At 37.8% G+C, this 14,336-nt stretch overlaps 1 protein-coding gene across 1 annotated transcript; it reads left to right on the top strand.

Moving 5' to 3' along the window:
- Positions 1–2,044: 2,044 nt before the first annotated feature.
- On the top strand, positions 2,045–4,704 carry serf2b (small EDRK-rich factor 2b). Its single transcript, XM_059352509.1, has 3 exons — positions 2,045–2,197; positions 3,434–3,542; positions 4,275–4,704. The coding sequence occupies exons 1-3, from the start codon at positions 2,191–2,193 to the stop codon at positions 4,345–4,347; spliced, it is 189 nt and encodes a 62-aa protein (XP_059208492.1). The 5' UTR covers positions 2,045–2,190; the 3' UTR covers positions 4,348–4,704.
- The last annotated feature ends 9,632 nt before the right edge of the window (positions 4,705–14,336 follow it).

Genomic DNA, 14,336 nt, shown 5'->3' with positions numbered 1-14,336 from the left:
GTGTAGTCTGCCACCCAGTGGCTCTTTTGTGGAAAGCTATCAGCCTGCTGTGGATTGTGTTTGAAGTTAATGTCTCCAGGCGCCGTGTCCTTTAATCAAAGCCTCTGTAGGCGTAATGACACACTTAAATAAACTACTGATGCAAAACAAACTAAGAAAACTTCTACACTGTAATTTGGACAGCAGTCACTGTCGTGATTTGGCTAAAATAGCTATATATAGCTTTAAAGTTTAAAGGGTCATTCTTAACCCTGCAGCTTGAAATAACTACTCATTTTTAAGAATTCTTATTATACTAATAATAACTAGGCCTACTTGTCTAAAAAATAAGACTTGTTTATAATATACTTGTCTAATGTATACAGTTGCTATAATGCTACCTCAAGACCGTTAAAACGGCGCCTGGCTCTGCCCCCCGTTGGTCCAAGCAATCCAAACTCTTTGCATTTCTTGTTCCCCGTTGGTGGAACGCACTACCAGTTCAGAGCAGGGGCGTCCCTCTCTACCTTTAAAAAAAAACTCCTGGGGTGGTCTGTAGCAGTGGGTTACACAGGCGCCCCATGTGCAGAGGCTACAGTCCTTGCTGCGGCGGAGCCGGGTTCGAATCCGGCTTGAGCTCCCTTTGCCGCATGTCCTCCCCTCTGTCACCCCCTTTCTATCTGTCTCACTATCAATAAAGCCTTGAAAAATGGCCAAAAAATATCTTAAAAAAAAAAAAAAAAACTCCTGAAGACCCAGCTCATCAGAGAGCATCTTCTCTCCTAGCACCACATGATAATTCTACTCCTGAAAGAATTGTCACTCGAACTTATTGATGCACGAATGGCTCTTACTGCACTATACCTTGATTGTTTGCTTTTTTCATCCTGTAAGTCGCTTTGGATAAAAGCGTCTGCTAAATGACTAAATGTACTGTAAATGTAAATGTAAAGCATAATTGCTCAGAAACATTTTGTGCAACCCATGGACATTACATGAAATGCATGCATTATATGTTAATTTTTCACTGTCCAATTCAATACTTTCACTTTTCTATAGCTTGCATTTAATACACATTTAATTTAGAGATTCAGGACTCAGGTGATTTGGTCCAAGTCACAAGCAAGCCCCATGTATTTTTGTCTTGGGCAAGTCAAGTCACATCCAGTCACAGGTAATGTGAAGTCAAGTGAAGTTGAGTCCTTAGTTAAGGCATGTTAAGTAAGTTAAGTCACAACAAAAAACATAATTAATCAACTGATAACGGTCATTATTTGCAGTTTGATCTATCTAACCCTAACCCTTAACGCATGTCCATTTAAAATGTTGTCACACTCTTAAAATAAAGTCATTTTTTGTCAAAATTGTTTTTTTTTTGCCTAAATCATCTCCTCATGACACCAGCCACCTATGGTAAAATCGCCTACATCCTCAGTTGATCAGATCATGTGATTTTACCCCTTTAACATAATGTCCTATTTCAAATGTGTGACTTAAGCAGATTTATTATGCCTAAGTCAAAATAAAATGAGCCTGTCAGAAACATGACATGACAAGTATCATGAGCATTAATGTTACTTCAAAGTGTCATTAATGTTCATGACACATCCCATGTCATGTTTATGACATGCTTATGTCACTCTTATGTAGACACCTTCAAAATAAAGTGATACCATATCTTGCTTAAGTCACAAAGGCATGTTCAAAAAAATGTCTGAGTCATTTATTTCTCTTAAGTTACATAATTTACACACAGTATTATTACTATGCCAATAGCCATCCTTTGTTACATCCTTTTTGAGTGAAATTATCAATAAATGTCATATGTTACCCTATTGGTGAAGTTTTTTGTATTTCCTGCAAAACTTGAATAAATTAGTTAGGCGATTATTTTAACAGGGTGACGATATGGTAGTCTTGCTTTTACTTACGTAAAAGATTTCAATGGTCTAATGGCTCCACCTTTGTCTTTGTTATGGTGCTGCAATTGGAAATTGATGATCCTATTTGAAGACGGCTTTGCGCATGCGCACCACAATCCGAGAGAGACGGAATGTTCTAGTTCTCGCACGGAAGTCTCGCGCATATCTGGCAGCCTCAGAGGCGCAACGAGAGCAGAAACAGCGACTGGAGCGACGAGAGGGGAACCGACGGCCCTTTGGCTGAGCTGAACTATCTGGATCTCGGGCGAAAGAAGCGGCAACTACCAAAATGACCAGTGGGTATCGACATATATTTTGGCTGTAAGGCATTCATGTACTTTACTGGATTGCACGTCACGTCCCTGCTCGTTGTTTTCGCCGCTCATTAGCCTTGGCCATCGACGACCTGGGTTACGTCTATTTGCTGAAAGAGACGTAACATTATTTTTAAAGAAATTCGTGACAGTATTGTCACCTCGGTGCACACCAATGGGTGTGCGGTAGTTATGGGGTTAGATTGAGTGGATGGGCTCCTATTATAGCGCGTGTCAAATAGCTGTGTGTTACATTGTGCGCGGTGAACGTTTGTCAACATCGGCAGCCCAATGTGTCGTTTATTGTCCAACTATTAGACGGAGCCCTGGCCTACTGGAACAGACACAACACGAGCATTTGGATGTCAACACGACTTGTAGACACCATTTCCTTTTTTTAAAATATATATCCTCAGGCTTTTCTATGCCTTCGTTGCTTATCTTTCATTAAGCGACGGGTTCGTCAATCTGTCCTATGATGACCGACGCTTTGTTGGCCTCTGTGCTGTTGTTGTGGCATGAAGCTGCTCTGGAGCCTCTCTGCCACGTCGGCTGCTCTCACGTTTTGCACCATTTTTATTTCTGCCATCACACAGTCGTGTTTAATCTGAACGGAGCGTCTGTCGTTTTAAATTATGTCCTGTAAACATTTAGAAAATGCCTTTTAAGACTTTATTTATAATGGTATTCAGCAGGGATGGGCAACTTAAATGCTGGAGGGGCCACAATTTTTCATCGCCACTACCACAGGGCCACATATAGGACCGTGCACTTAAGCAGATATGATGGAACTGAAATTTTCAATATGTTTACAGTGCAGTAACTTAACATAGTTCATGCTTAAATTCATGTTTAACAGTATAAATAGGAATACAAAAGGTATGAAGCAAATAAATAATTGAAAAAAAAAACACGTACTGTGATTTCTTTTTTTCAGTGCAAGTACTGCAGACCAACATTAATTGCAAGAAGTAATTGCGTGCATTTTTACAATGCACTTTTAAGATTTCATGCTCAAATGCATGTAGTTGTACTGAGGACCACTTCAAGTCAGGGTGCAGGCCGTATGCGGCCCCCGGCCCTCCAGTTGCCCATCTCTGGTATTCTGTAATATAGGGTTTTTTTTAAGGGTGTAGCAGCTCACATATTAGATGCATTGCTAATTTAAGTTCTGTTTGTTCTGTTACATTTTTCCCCCTCCTATTGTCTGACATGCAGGAGGAAACCAACGTGAGCTTGCACGTCAGAAGAATGCCAAAAAACAAACTGATAGTGGGAAGGGAAAGAGGAACGAAGATGGACTGTCTGCTGCTGCTCGGAAGCAGAGGTAGGCAGAGGTCTGGGTGAATATTAAGAAGTGGGATGCACACAAACTTGGAACCAAATATCTTTGCAGCACTGAAACCAAAGTGGGCTTTATTACTAATTAAATGTAGGGCTTCACTCCTGAATGATTTTGGACAACATTGTGTACAACCCTTATTCCAAAAAAGTTGGGACACTTTGTAAAAACGTAAATTAAACAGAATGCACTAATGTGCAAATCCTTCTTGACATATTTAAATGTAAAACTGTACAAGGATAATACAATTAATGTTTTACTCATCAAACATGGATTTTGTAAATATATGCTTATTCTGGGTTTCATGCCAGCAACACATGTTAAAAGAAAAGGTGATGTAACACTGGTAAACGCGCCCCTGTCCCAACTTCATTGGAATGTGATGCAGGTATCAAATTCAAAATGAGTTTAACAACAAAGTACAAAGAACAATAACATTTAAACTTTAAAAAATAAAGTTTATTGACTTTGCACTGTCCTGGATTTGTTTATATAAAACCATATTCTTGAAACGTGCTTATGATACAAATATACTCTTTGTAGACTATGGTATTATCAGTGCTGCAAAAATAAGTTATTTTTGATGTATAATCTATTCCAGTTCAACTGACGTCACATTTGCTTTAACAGGGTGACATATTGGGTACAACTCCGTGTTACACTTGAGTTTGCCCTAACAAGCTCTGTTCTCTCTTTTAATGTCTCTCTCTCCCCTAGGGATGCCGAGATAATGCAACAGAAGCAGAAAAAGTCGGATGGAGGGGGAAAAGAAGACACCAAGTCCAAGTAAAGAATGAAGTTGGAGACAAAATGCAGCTCAGTGCTTCAATAACATCCCATGTTCAGCATTCTTCCTGATATTTATGAGAATGGTTCTGTCATTATTGTCTAGCCTCAAGAATCTAGGATCCTACATTCTTCCCTATGGCAAATGACATTGCTTGTTGGATTTGTTCTTTTTACTTGGTGAAATTATGTCTCAGCAAATAAACGGTTGTCCCACATTGGTGCTGCATGCAGAGGAGCATCATTGGTGTAAGCAGCAGGAGAAAGATGAACAATTCTTGACACAAAGCATCTACGCAACACTTGTGTATTTTTGTATAAAAATGTCCCCTGCTGGTTTCAAATAAAGTGTATCTTTTTAGTTCATGCTCTCTTGAGTTCTTCTCAATATTGGTGTTCAAGACGACTTGTGTAATATGTTCACATGATCTGTGGTTCTGTCAGGTGTTGAAGGGCTGACGTTTACTTTTAAGTATGTTAGTTACACCCTTATAACCAGTTAAACTGACCAAGGACAGAAATCACATTGCTGGATAGACGGCCTGGACAATGACGCTTAATACAAATGTTGATTACAACTAATTCACAAAGACTGCTAGTATTACTCAAAAATCAATTTTTTTCCTTGACATAAAAGTTTAGATGAAAATAGGTACATTATCATCAAAGGCTGTGATCACACATGGTTTGAGAAGATGCACTCAACAACCTGATAAAAGAGACAACTTTTTTAAATTTATTTTTTATGTTTGCCTCCCAGAAAAATGTGTACAGTATTTTGTCGAAATCATTTTAAAAATGCAACTAACCTTTCAGAGTTAAATCTCCTGATAGGAAGCTGTGGTACAGTGAGGTACTGCCACAGGTTTTTTCTCTCTATTTTTTCCCACTTTCTTTTTATTGTTAAACAACAAAACATAAAATCTGATAAGAGCAATATAAAATCAAATTAAACGTTCTTATACTGCTGTCCCAGAATGAACAGGTACTTTATATTCAAAACAAAAACAATAACACAATAAAACAGAACACAAGGGGGAGACATTTACAAAAACAGGATACTTATTGAGCAAATTAAATGTCTTCTCCAACACAGGTTATATCTGGCCACTCCCGACCAAAGTATGTAATAAGGATCAACTGCTCATTTAGACATTATCTAAAGCTCCTTGCATTTATTATATGGCTACAAACAATGAACATGTTTTCTAGCTGTTCTAGTGCATGTTTCATTGGCTTTATTTATGATAATTTGGCTGCCTTTTAAATGCTCTGTTTTATTTTTTTTGACAGGTGGCAAACAAGTGTACATAATCAGTCAACAGTATTCCCTAAATGGTTACATGTTGATATTAGTAGTATAGAAAGCTTTTGTGGGAAGTCCTATTTTCCAAAAATAACACAAGATATAACATCCTGCCTACACAACTTGTGCTTGAGGAAAGGTTGCATCTGTGTTCTCTCTGCTCTCTCTGGGTTGTGTAACACTGGAGTCTGCCATATTTACTGTAATTAAACCAAGTGTGCCAGCAGACAGAATAATACTCTTGTGGCATTGTGACCACTAGGTGGAAGCACACACCAAGGTATTTTTTAAATGTATTCTTAACAGCAAACATAAGATTTTTCAGAATAATAAAGCAGATAAATTGTGTTTGATTATGGTGTATTGTTTCTTCTCTTTGCTTAATCCAGTTACAAGAGCACATTCAGTGTAGGAGTTATGTACCAATTCAAGATTTGATTAACATGTTATTCATACTCTAGAAAGGAAGCAAACACACACATTTTTGGCAAAATTACGATTGTCCCCCAACATGAGCACAAAGTGCATATTGCTGATATTTTATAGTGTTCAGTAAAGCTACAGCTCAGCCTATTTATAGGCAATAAGCCGTCTGAAATCCAGTCAGTTTGTATCCTCCACTCTCAGATTACAGGGCGTATAATTAAGTCACCATTTTAGCTTTTTTTCCATCGCAGATAGCAGGAGAAGTAGCTGAAGAGCTGAATAGTGATGAGGAACAAATGCAGAATCAGCAAGTTGCTAAAATTCAAGAAAATTCAAACCTTATCCTCTATTATCCATGATACTCTGCTTACAGCTTTGGGTAGATCTCACTTAAATTCAAACATAAGGCCCAACAGACTGACTGTGGGTTTTGGCAAGTTTTCTTAAAACAGACCAAGAGAGGAGCTCAGTGGTAATGAGAGATGCAGAATGCAAAGAAAAGACAGGAGTCAGCTCATCTAATTAAATTCATACAAGAAGCCTCGTCTCTTTATGCCTTTTCTGCTGAATTTGTTGAGATAGGGGAGGGCTGCATAAAATGCATTGTTGTAGCAGAGCTATTGCTATGCTATTTACAATGTTGAATAGTCCAGTGTCAAAAGGACAAATTAGGGAGAAAATGGATAACAATGTACTGTTAGCTGCTTGGTTTTTACATATGTTAACATATATATTAACAAAATGAAAGTCAAATCCTCTTAATACACTTGCACTTCAGAAATGCAGTCAGCTTTAGCTATGTATGTGTGTGTAATGGCACAATATAGATTTATTTTTAAAATAGAAGCTTGCGATTTCTATCCAAAATGACCTTTAAGTGAAATTGGAAGAACAAGAACATGAAAAAAAATTGGAGCAAAGATGCACCAGAAAAGGTCTGGTCTGATTGATGCGACCATACAAAGTGAAGCCAATGCTCGAGTGCCTTAAACCTGCATTTGTTTTAATGGCCAACAGGGGGCATCTGGTTGCAAAAAGAAGTCTGATTGTATAGAAGTCTATGAGAAAATAACTCTACTTCTGACATGATTTATTTATGCTCAATTGCTCATTTCAATACTACACGTTGAACTGATGTTCATTTAGTAAATAATGCTCCCATTTAGAGTTTTATAGACAATAACGCAGCATCTGCTTATGGGCGGGGTTACCTTGTGATCGACAAGTCGATAGCACGGTCACCTGTCAATCAGGCTTAGCAATGAGTTTTAATGGCTGCATTCATTTAAATCGCTGTTAGGTTATTTTTGGTTTACCTTGAATTATGGAAGTTAACTTTGTTAGGAGTGACAGTGTAGCAAGGAGCCAGGTGCAGTTAGGTTGTCGGTACAGGAGAGCATACTACATAAGTGCCCTCTGATTTTCAGTCTGACCCCACTTTTCCCCCAAATTATGGTCACTACTGGCTCCAAAAACAAAGATGGCAGCAACCAAAATGCCAAACTTGAGGCTTCAAAACAGAAGTCCACAAAAAAACACTGTGACATCACAGTGTGTATGGATGGGACATGATGGATGCTAATAGTTACTAATTTAGTCCAGTCCCATTCATCTGTAAAAGGCCTGGATAACATTAGATTTCATTTCAGTACATCCACAGGTTAGCTGTCCCACTGGCAGACTTTCAGTTCTCCTGCTTAGTCTTGTTCTGATGTAGTCAGCACTGAGTGAAGCACACAGGGCTCAGAGCTCAGTAGGGCAGAAAAACTGACTTGACTTTAGACTTTAATTATAATCTCACTGTTCTTTCCAAGATCCACCACTTCACAGCACACAAGATCTGGTGCAGACTTGCTACCCCCTAATTACAAGGTCAGTCACCAGCAGCGTAACACTGTGGTTGTACTCAGAGTTTAGGTGTGAGGCTTTGGATGTCTCCTGTTAGAAAACTAGCTTTTTTCACCTGGATGACTAAATACTAAATATTATCTGAGAGTGTAAAAAAAACCATTTTCCCAGATTATACCTCATCCAGACTGCTGCTGTGATAAGGATTTCGTTCTTTAGAGAATTCTGGTGGCACTGTTGGTCAAGGCACCTTTCATCATCCCATTTTATTACCACATCAGTCAATCTGACTAGAGCTACAGGCAGGAACTCCTCTTGTGTCATTATGCTGATGTGAATACAGCACAGTGTTTTAATAAAGCTTGTTTTCTGAAAAGAGTAAATCTTTGCTGTAGCCAATTACATGATGACTGCACAATGAAAGATGGATGTTATAAAACATGTAAGTGGGTGATAGCCACAGTGTGTTCACCACACCTTACTACAGAATGTGTCTCCTCATAGTTATACCACGATAAATAATGATGGCAGGAGGTTCATGCATCAACTATGAATGATTAGATTGCTGTTATTCTCAGATACGTCTCATGTGGCTGCATTTTAACTCAGCTTCACCTAATGCTAGTGAAATTTAATATGTCTGTAAATATTTAATAATGTAATTGTAATTTTAATATCACATGTCACTATAATTCTATATTGACACTAAAAGTTTAATAGAACAGAAAGAAAAAAAAATCATAAAATTCTTTCAAGATGATAATGACTATAGTGACCTACAGAACATTTATAGCGCACTGCTTCAGTCGACTCTTTTTTAATTGTCTTGCACCTCTGAACCCTTGCACACATGGCTGCTTCTTGTGATGGCAATCCAGAAGCTGATGCTCATTTTACTGCTGTATGTATGTTTCTGAGAATCAACTGAGCTTTTGGAAAGCAAATGTATAAACGCCTGCATGCATACAAACATGCAGGGGTGTATGTGTAAATGTAGAAAGTGCATGTTCACATGTACAGTATGATGCATATTTGCATTTGTACACATGTAAAGTGTAATTGATCATGGATATTTGGATAAATACCTGACCTCTGATAGGCTGAACAGTGGCGGGAGATTAATTTAATATGACAACACAACACCACAATGCTTATAATCCTAGACTACATGCAATATTAGGCAACCTACTTACAAAACAAGAAGCTGCTGAATTTGAGCTCCATTTATAAATACATTTTACACAACAGTTATGAGTAGAAAAGCTGCCCTTATCAGAATCGAAAGTACTTTTGAGGAATAGTTGGAGGCTTATACGGTGCTGCAGGGCTTCCTGGACAAAAAGCCAATGGGATTTTTTTTGGATTGTTGCAGAAAATAAGCAGCATTTATGATACTTACATAAAGGAATAGCACTTTTGGGATTTTTAAGCATAATGCAATCACCAGAAGTAAAAAGCTAATGGTAGGAGTTAAATTAACTACTTCATTGCAGTTGCATGACTTCATAGTCACCTGCACTAAGCTGACAATGGCGTTTAATGTCCCAAACAACCTAGTCAGATTTAGCCACTTTTTAGCAACCACCTTTTTTAAAGGTTAAAGCTTTAAAATGCTTGTGTGTGATTTACAGACACTTACACATACATTATTTCAGACATTTAACAGACATCTAATAGAGTTTCCTGCAGAAAAAACCCCATTCAAAAACCCAACACTTTCACCCAACATTTCTTGGCTTTCACTGAATGCCCAATGACTCCTGGCAATGCTTGCCAATAAATAGTCTGGCGTATAACTCCCTGTAAAATTGCATAGTGAAGTTTTTACTCTTCGTTTTGATATGACATGTTAATTGGTGAGCTTTAAAGATGCTCATGGGTAGATGTTGATCCTGTTGGACAGAGCCAGGCAAGTTTCCCCCCCATTTCAAGTCGTTGTGCTAAGCTAAATTAAACCCCTGCTGGCTGTAGGTTCATGTCTATTGTACAGACATTAGAGTAAGATCAAATACTGAACCGTTCCCTGAGTTAGTTAAATATAAAAAGGAGTTTTTATGTTTCCAGTATGTTTACGTAATGCTTGTGCACCACCACCCCCGGGACAATGAAGACTATCTATCACTGTCCTACCATGTGACATTACACAATCCATAAACACTCAAAGTCTCTTTAATTTTAGTGTGTCCACAAAATCAATGTCCTATTTACTGAAGTCAAGACTGATAGGAAAATTGGAAAACCTGTCAATTCTATTTCTGGATGATGTTTCACTTTAATTAGGAGATGTTAGTGTTATTACCAGATGAGTTAATCAATCATCATCCAACCGACAATATTAACTATCATGTGCATGCCCAGTTTTGAAGAGAGATGAGATGGTGTGTGACCTGGGAAGTTGGTATTGGACTGATTGAAAAGATCTTGCAGCTCCTTTCATTGACTATGAAAAGTAAATCTGCTTTTCAATTTCACCATCAGCGAAGCGTTGCCATGAAATATGCAATGCAATCACACCCGAAATGCAAGAGGACTGTAATTGTTTTCAAGGCTGAGGCAAACAAAAGGCACTTTTCACAGCACAGTGATTTGTTAATAATGAATAGCAAATTACCGTCTTTGCTCTTCATCAAATGGTCGGTGACAGCAGATGAGCGGCTGGTGTTGGAAGTAAATGGGATCTGTCACAGAGCATCAAAAGAGAGTGATAACGTAAAGATTGAGCTCAAAGAGGAGAGAGACATGCAGACATGGGCTAAAAGTGTGAGAAAAGAGACATCTTTTTGTTTTTATTAACTCTGAGTCATTCTGAGGAGAGAGGCTGGATAAGAGAGAGTCCACTCCACAGTCACAGTCCGCTCTGTATATCCACTATCAGAGCTTTTACACACATGGGCAGTCTGGGAGGGAAGAGGCCTATTATTCCTGCTGGCAGCTGATCTCTGTCTCAGCAGGGGTGTTAGGACATCACTAGATTTATTCACAGGGCACTGTCCTGTCTCAGCAGAGTTTCCTGCAGAACATTCTGTCCATGTTGAGGCTGGTTTTAGGTCAGCAGAGTACTGACTCCGAGGTCAATTTTAACATTTTCATGAGCATGCATTTTCTCATTAATGCATAGGTGAAGTAAGTTCTAATTACATACACTGATGCAAACACATAAAGAAAAGCTTTGTGTTGTCATTTCATAATCTCCTGGGCAGTGCTGTAGGATAGTTTTAACAAGCCCCAGCGCTGGGTTTTATGCTCACTTGGCTTACATATGTCAAATGTAAAGGAGATTTTGCGCTTAGACTAGCTACTGTATATCATATTTTGTCTTGTCACCTGATAAAATACAGACTTGATGTAGAGCTCAACAGCAATCATTCACTTGTTCCCTTTTTTTTCTCCATTGACGATTCAGAAAATCATAATGCAAAAGTTTTAAACCTGAAACTAAGTCAACCAACTACAAGATGAATTGTGGCCATAAAACATGTAGTTTGGAACAAAAAAAACCCATCGGAAAACAGGACAAAAGGCAAAGGTACAAGACTGGGTATCTTTTAATACTGAAGGAACTACTCTTCCCATAAACTATTGCAAGTTACACGTCTTCCAAGCTAGTTTAGTTCACTTCTTTGAATTTAACCTTTGTGGTGATTTTCAGCCCTTTGGAGACTCTTTGTCCTCATCTCTAAAAGAATGAAGCAAGTCAGAAAGAGAAGTCATGGCTGCTCTGTGATCAAAAACAAACAATAATAGAGTTCAGTGGTAGCAGTAAAGCAGGCTAACTTTATATTAACAAACACAAAAGTTTATCAGTTTGAACATTAAACTTTTAAAACCCACCTGCCAGATTAGGTTTAGGCAGAGGAAGGGTTAGGATTAAACCAAAAAGCCAAAACATATAACAGAATATGCTTGTATGAGGCTGTATTTGAAAGATAACATCTTCTTGTTTCTGCAGTTGTAGCATGTGGCTAAAACACTGAAACTACATCAGTTAAAAAAAAAATCATCAATCAACATTTTTGGCGTTGCATATGCTTCCAATGGTAAGGCTGGGAGGTTACAGATGATGGGTGAAAAAAGTGCCATCTACCAGAGTTTACCACAGACTGTCAGTCGATAAAATTTGCCAATTTCTACATGTGATAAATACTTTTCTTTGGCACACAAGCCAGAAATGTAGAAGAAATGTATTGTAAGTGAAAAATGATCACTGTTAAAGTCGATTAAATTGTTGCTTTGAAAAACAGATCTGAAAAGAAAAATGAATAATAGTGCAGCTCTTCACTCCGGTCTAACCTGCCCTTTTCAACAACAGAGATAAATGTTAACCAAATGAGACAAGATTATTGGAAACTGGAAAAAGTCACAAATCATCTTTATTTAAACTGTCCCAAACAAATTAAGAAAATCAGGATTTGAAAAGCTCTCATCAAGACTGTTTTTCACAAAACAAACACACAATATCATACTCAGGCCAGCTACTCGTCAGCTACTGGCTGACAGCTTTATCGTCTTCATCTCTGTTACTACTCTCCAGTTCTTGTGTGAATCTTGTGTTACAGGTTCAAAACCTGCGTTTCCATCGCATTAGCTACTCTCGTGCAATATTAATAAGCTTGATGAGCTCATGTGGTCTCTTCATTCTTGTACAGTCTCTTGGTCTTGCAGATCCAGCTGCCTGCTGGTGATTTGGTAAAGGAGTAAATACAGTGGGAGGCATCCTTGCGACTGTAAAAACGTTGACACCTGAAGGTACTGTTCTCAGGGACAATAAAGCTCCTATTTTGGTAGTATTTTAGTTTTACTGTTTTGAATCTTTTGTTTTTTGTTTGTAGCCTACGGAAGTTTAAAATACATGCAAAATAAAACAACCAAATTTGATCAAATATGGTATGCTATTTTAAACCATTTCTTTATTTAATGTATAGAACAATTACTGTTTCTTCATATACCATGTATACCGTTAACGTCATATAAACTTCTTTATATAGATAAATAAACCAAAAAATAAATAAAAGACAACCCCTACTTTGCAGCTTTACCATCAGACAGCCCAGTTTAGGTTTAAGGGAACTGAATCTGTTCCATGTTCTCGTCAAAGCCACCAGACTCCAATGAGGCTTTTTAAAGTTATTTGGAATTCACCAAAGTCACACAACACAAATTAAACGATCAAGGCAGCCGTACACCAGCAAATCCTGTGTTGTGCAAAGTAAAATTATTGTGTTGTCAAAGATGTCTGGTGGCAAGTTAGGAGCCCTGTGGGACGCCTAGGAAAACAGATTTTGATAGGAGCTTTAAATGTAGTAATTTTAATGTGACAATGAAGGCTTAATGGTAGGCAGTGAAGAGTGCTATATTGTTGATTTTCCAAAGAAGAATGGCCTCAGAAAATAGCACAGGAGCCTCATGTGTTGCATTTGACTTCAGGTATAAATGTCTGTAAACGAGTAGTAAACCTGTTTTTGATAGTCTCAGGAACTGAGGATAAAACATGGTCCTGTGGGAGTCTGATGTTTGTTTATGATGCCAGATGGTCAAAATTTACATTTAAGAACTGAACTCACTCTGGTTTCTTTAAAAGCACTTTAAAATCTCTCTGGATCATGGAATGGTCTGATAACATCTGTCATTACACAACAATAACAGATGATACATTTTTCCCTCTCTTAAAAGAGAGCATTTCTAATGTGGCCTTAATATAATACAGTAAATTGTGACTTATCCAAAACCGTCTGGATGTCGGTAGATGTCTTGTGCAAATGATGGTCAGTAAAATGCAGCACACATGTGTGGGTGGAAGTGAGGAGGAATGTTTTGCAGCAGCAAAGAAAAAATAAATAACTGAATGTTTAAATAAAACAGAAATATGAAGATGAATGTATGAAGAACAGAATGTATGAAATTCAGAAATCAGAGTTTATATTAACAAACACAAAAGTTTATCAGTTTGAACATTACATTTTTAAAACCCACCTGCCAGATTAGGTTTAGGCAGAGGAAGGGTTAGGATTAAACCAAAAAGCCAAAACATAAAACAGAATGTGCTTGTATGAGGCTGTATTTGAAAGATAACATCTTCTTGTTTCTGCAGTTGTAGCATGTGGCTAAAACACTGAAACTACATCAGTTAAAAAAAAAATCAATCAACATTTTGTGGTGTTACATATGCTTCCAATGGTAAGGCTTAGAGGTTACAGATGATGGGTGAAAAAAGTGCCATCTACCAGAGTTTACCACAGTCGATAAAATTTGCCAATTTCTACATGTGATAAATACTTTTCTTTGGCATACAAGCCAGAAATGTAGAACAAATGTATTGTAAGTGAAAAATGATCACTGTTAAAGTCGATTATATTGTTGCTTTGAAAAACAGATCTGAAAAGAAAAAATGAATAATAGTGCAGCTCTTCACTCCG

This window comes from Centropristis striata, chromosome 2 (assembly GCF_030273125.1).
Source record: "Centropristis striata isolate RG_2023a ecotype Rhode Island chromosome 2, C.striata_1.0, whole genome shotgun sequence".
In the NCBI taxonomy this organism is placed as follows: domain Eukaryota; kingdom Metazoa; phylum Chordata; class Actinopteri; order Perciformes; family Serranidae; genus Centropristis; species Centropristis striata.
This window is presented reverse-complemented; position numbering and strand designations above follow the sequence as displayed.

Bases quoted from the DNA above. Each gene is read 5' to 3' on its own strand.
- serf2b (XM_059352509.1), top strand. The intron at 3,543-4,274 runs GTAGGCAGAGGT...TCTCTCCCCTAG, and splicing joins GCTGCTGCTCGGAAGCAGAG to GGATGCCGAGATAATGCAAC.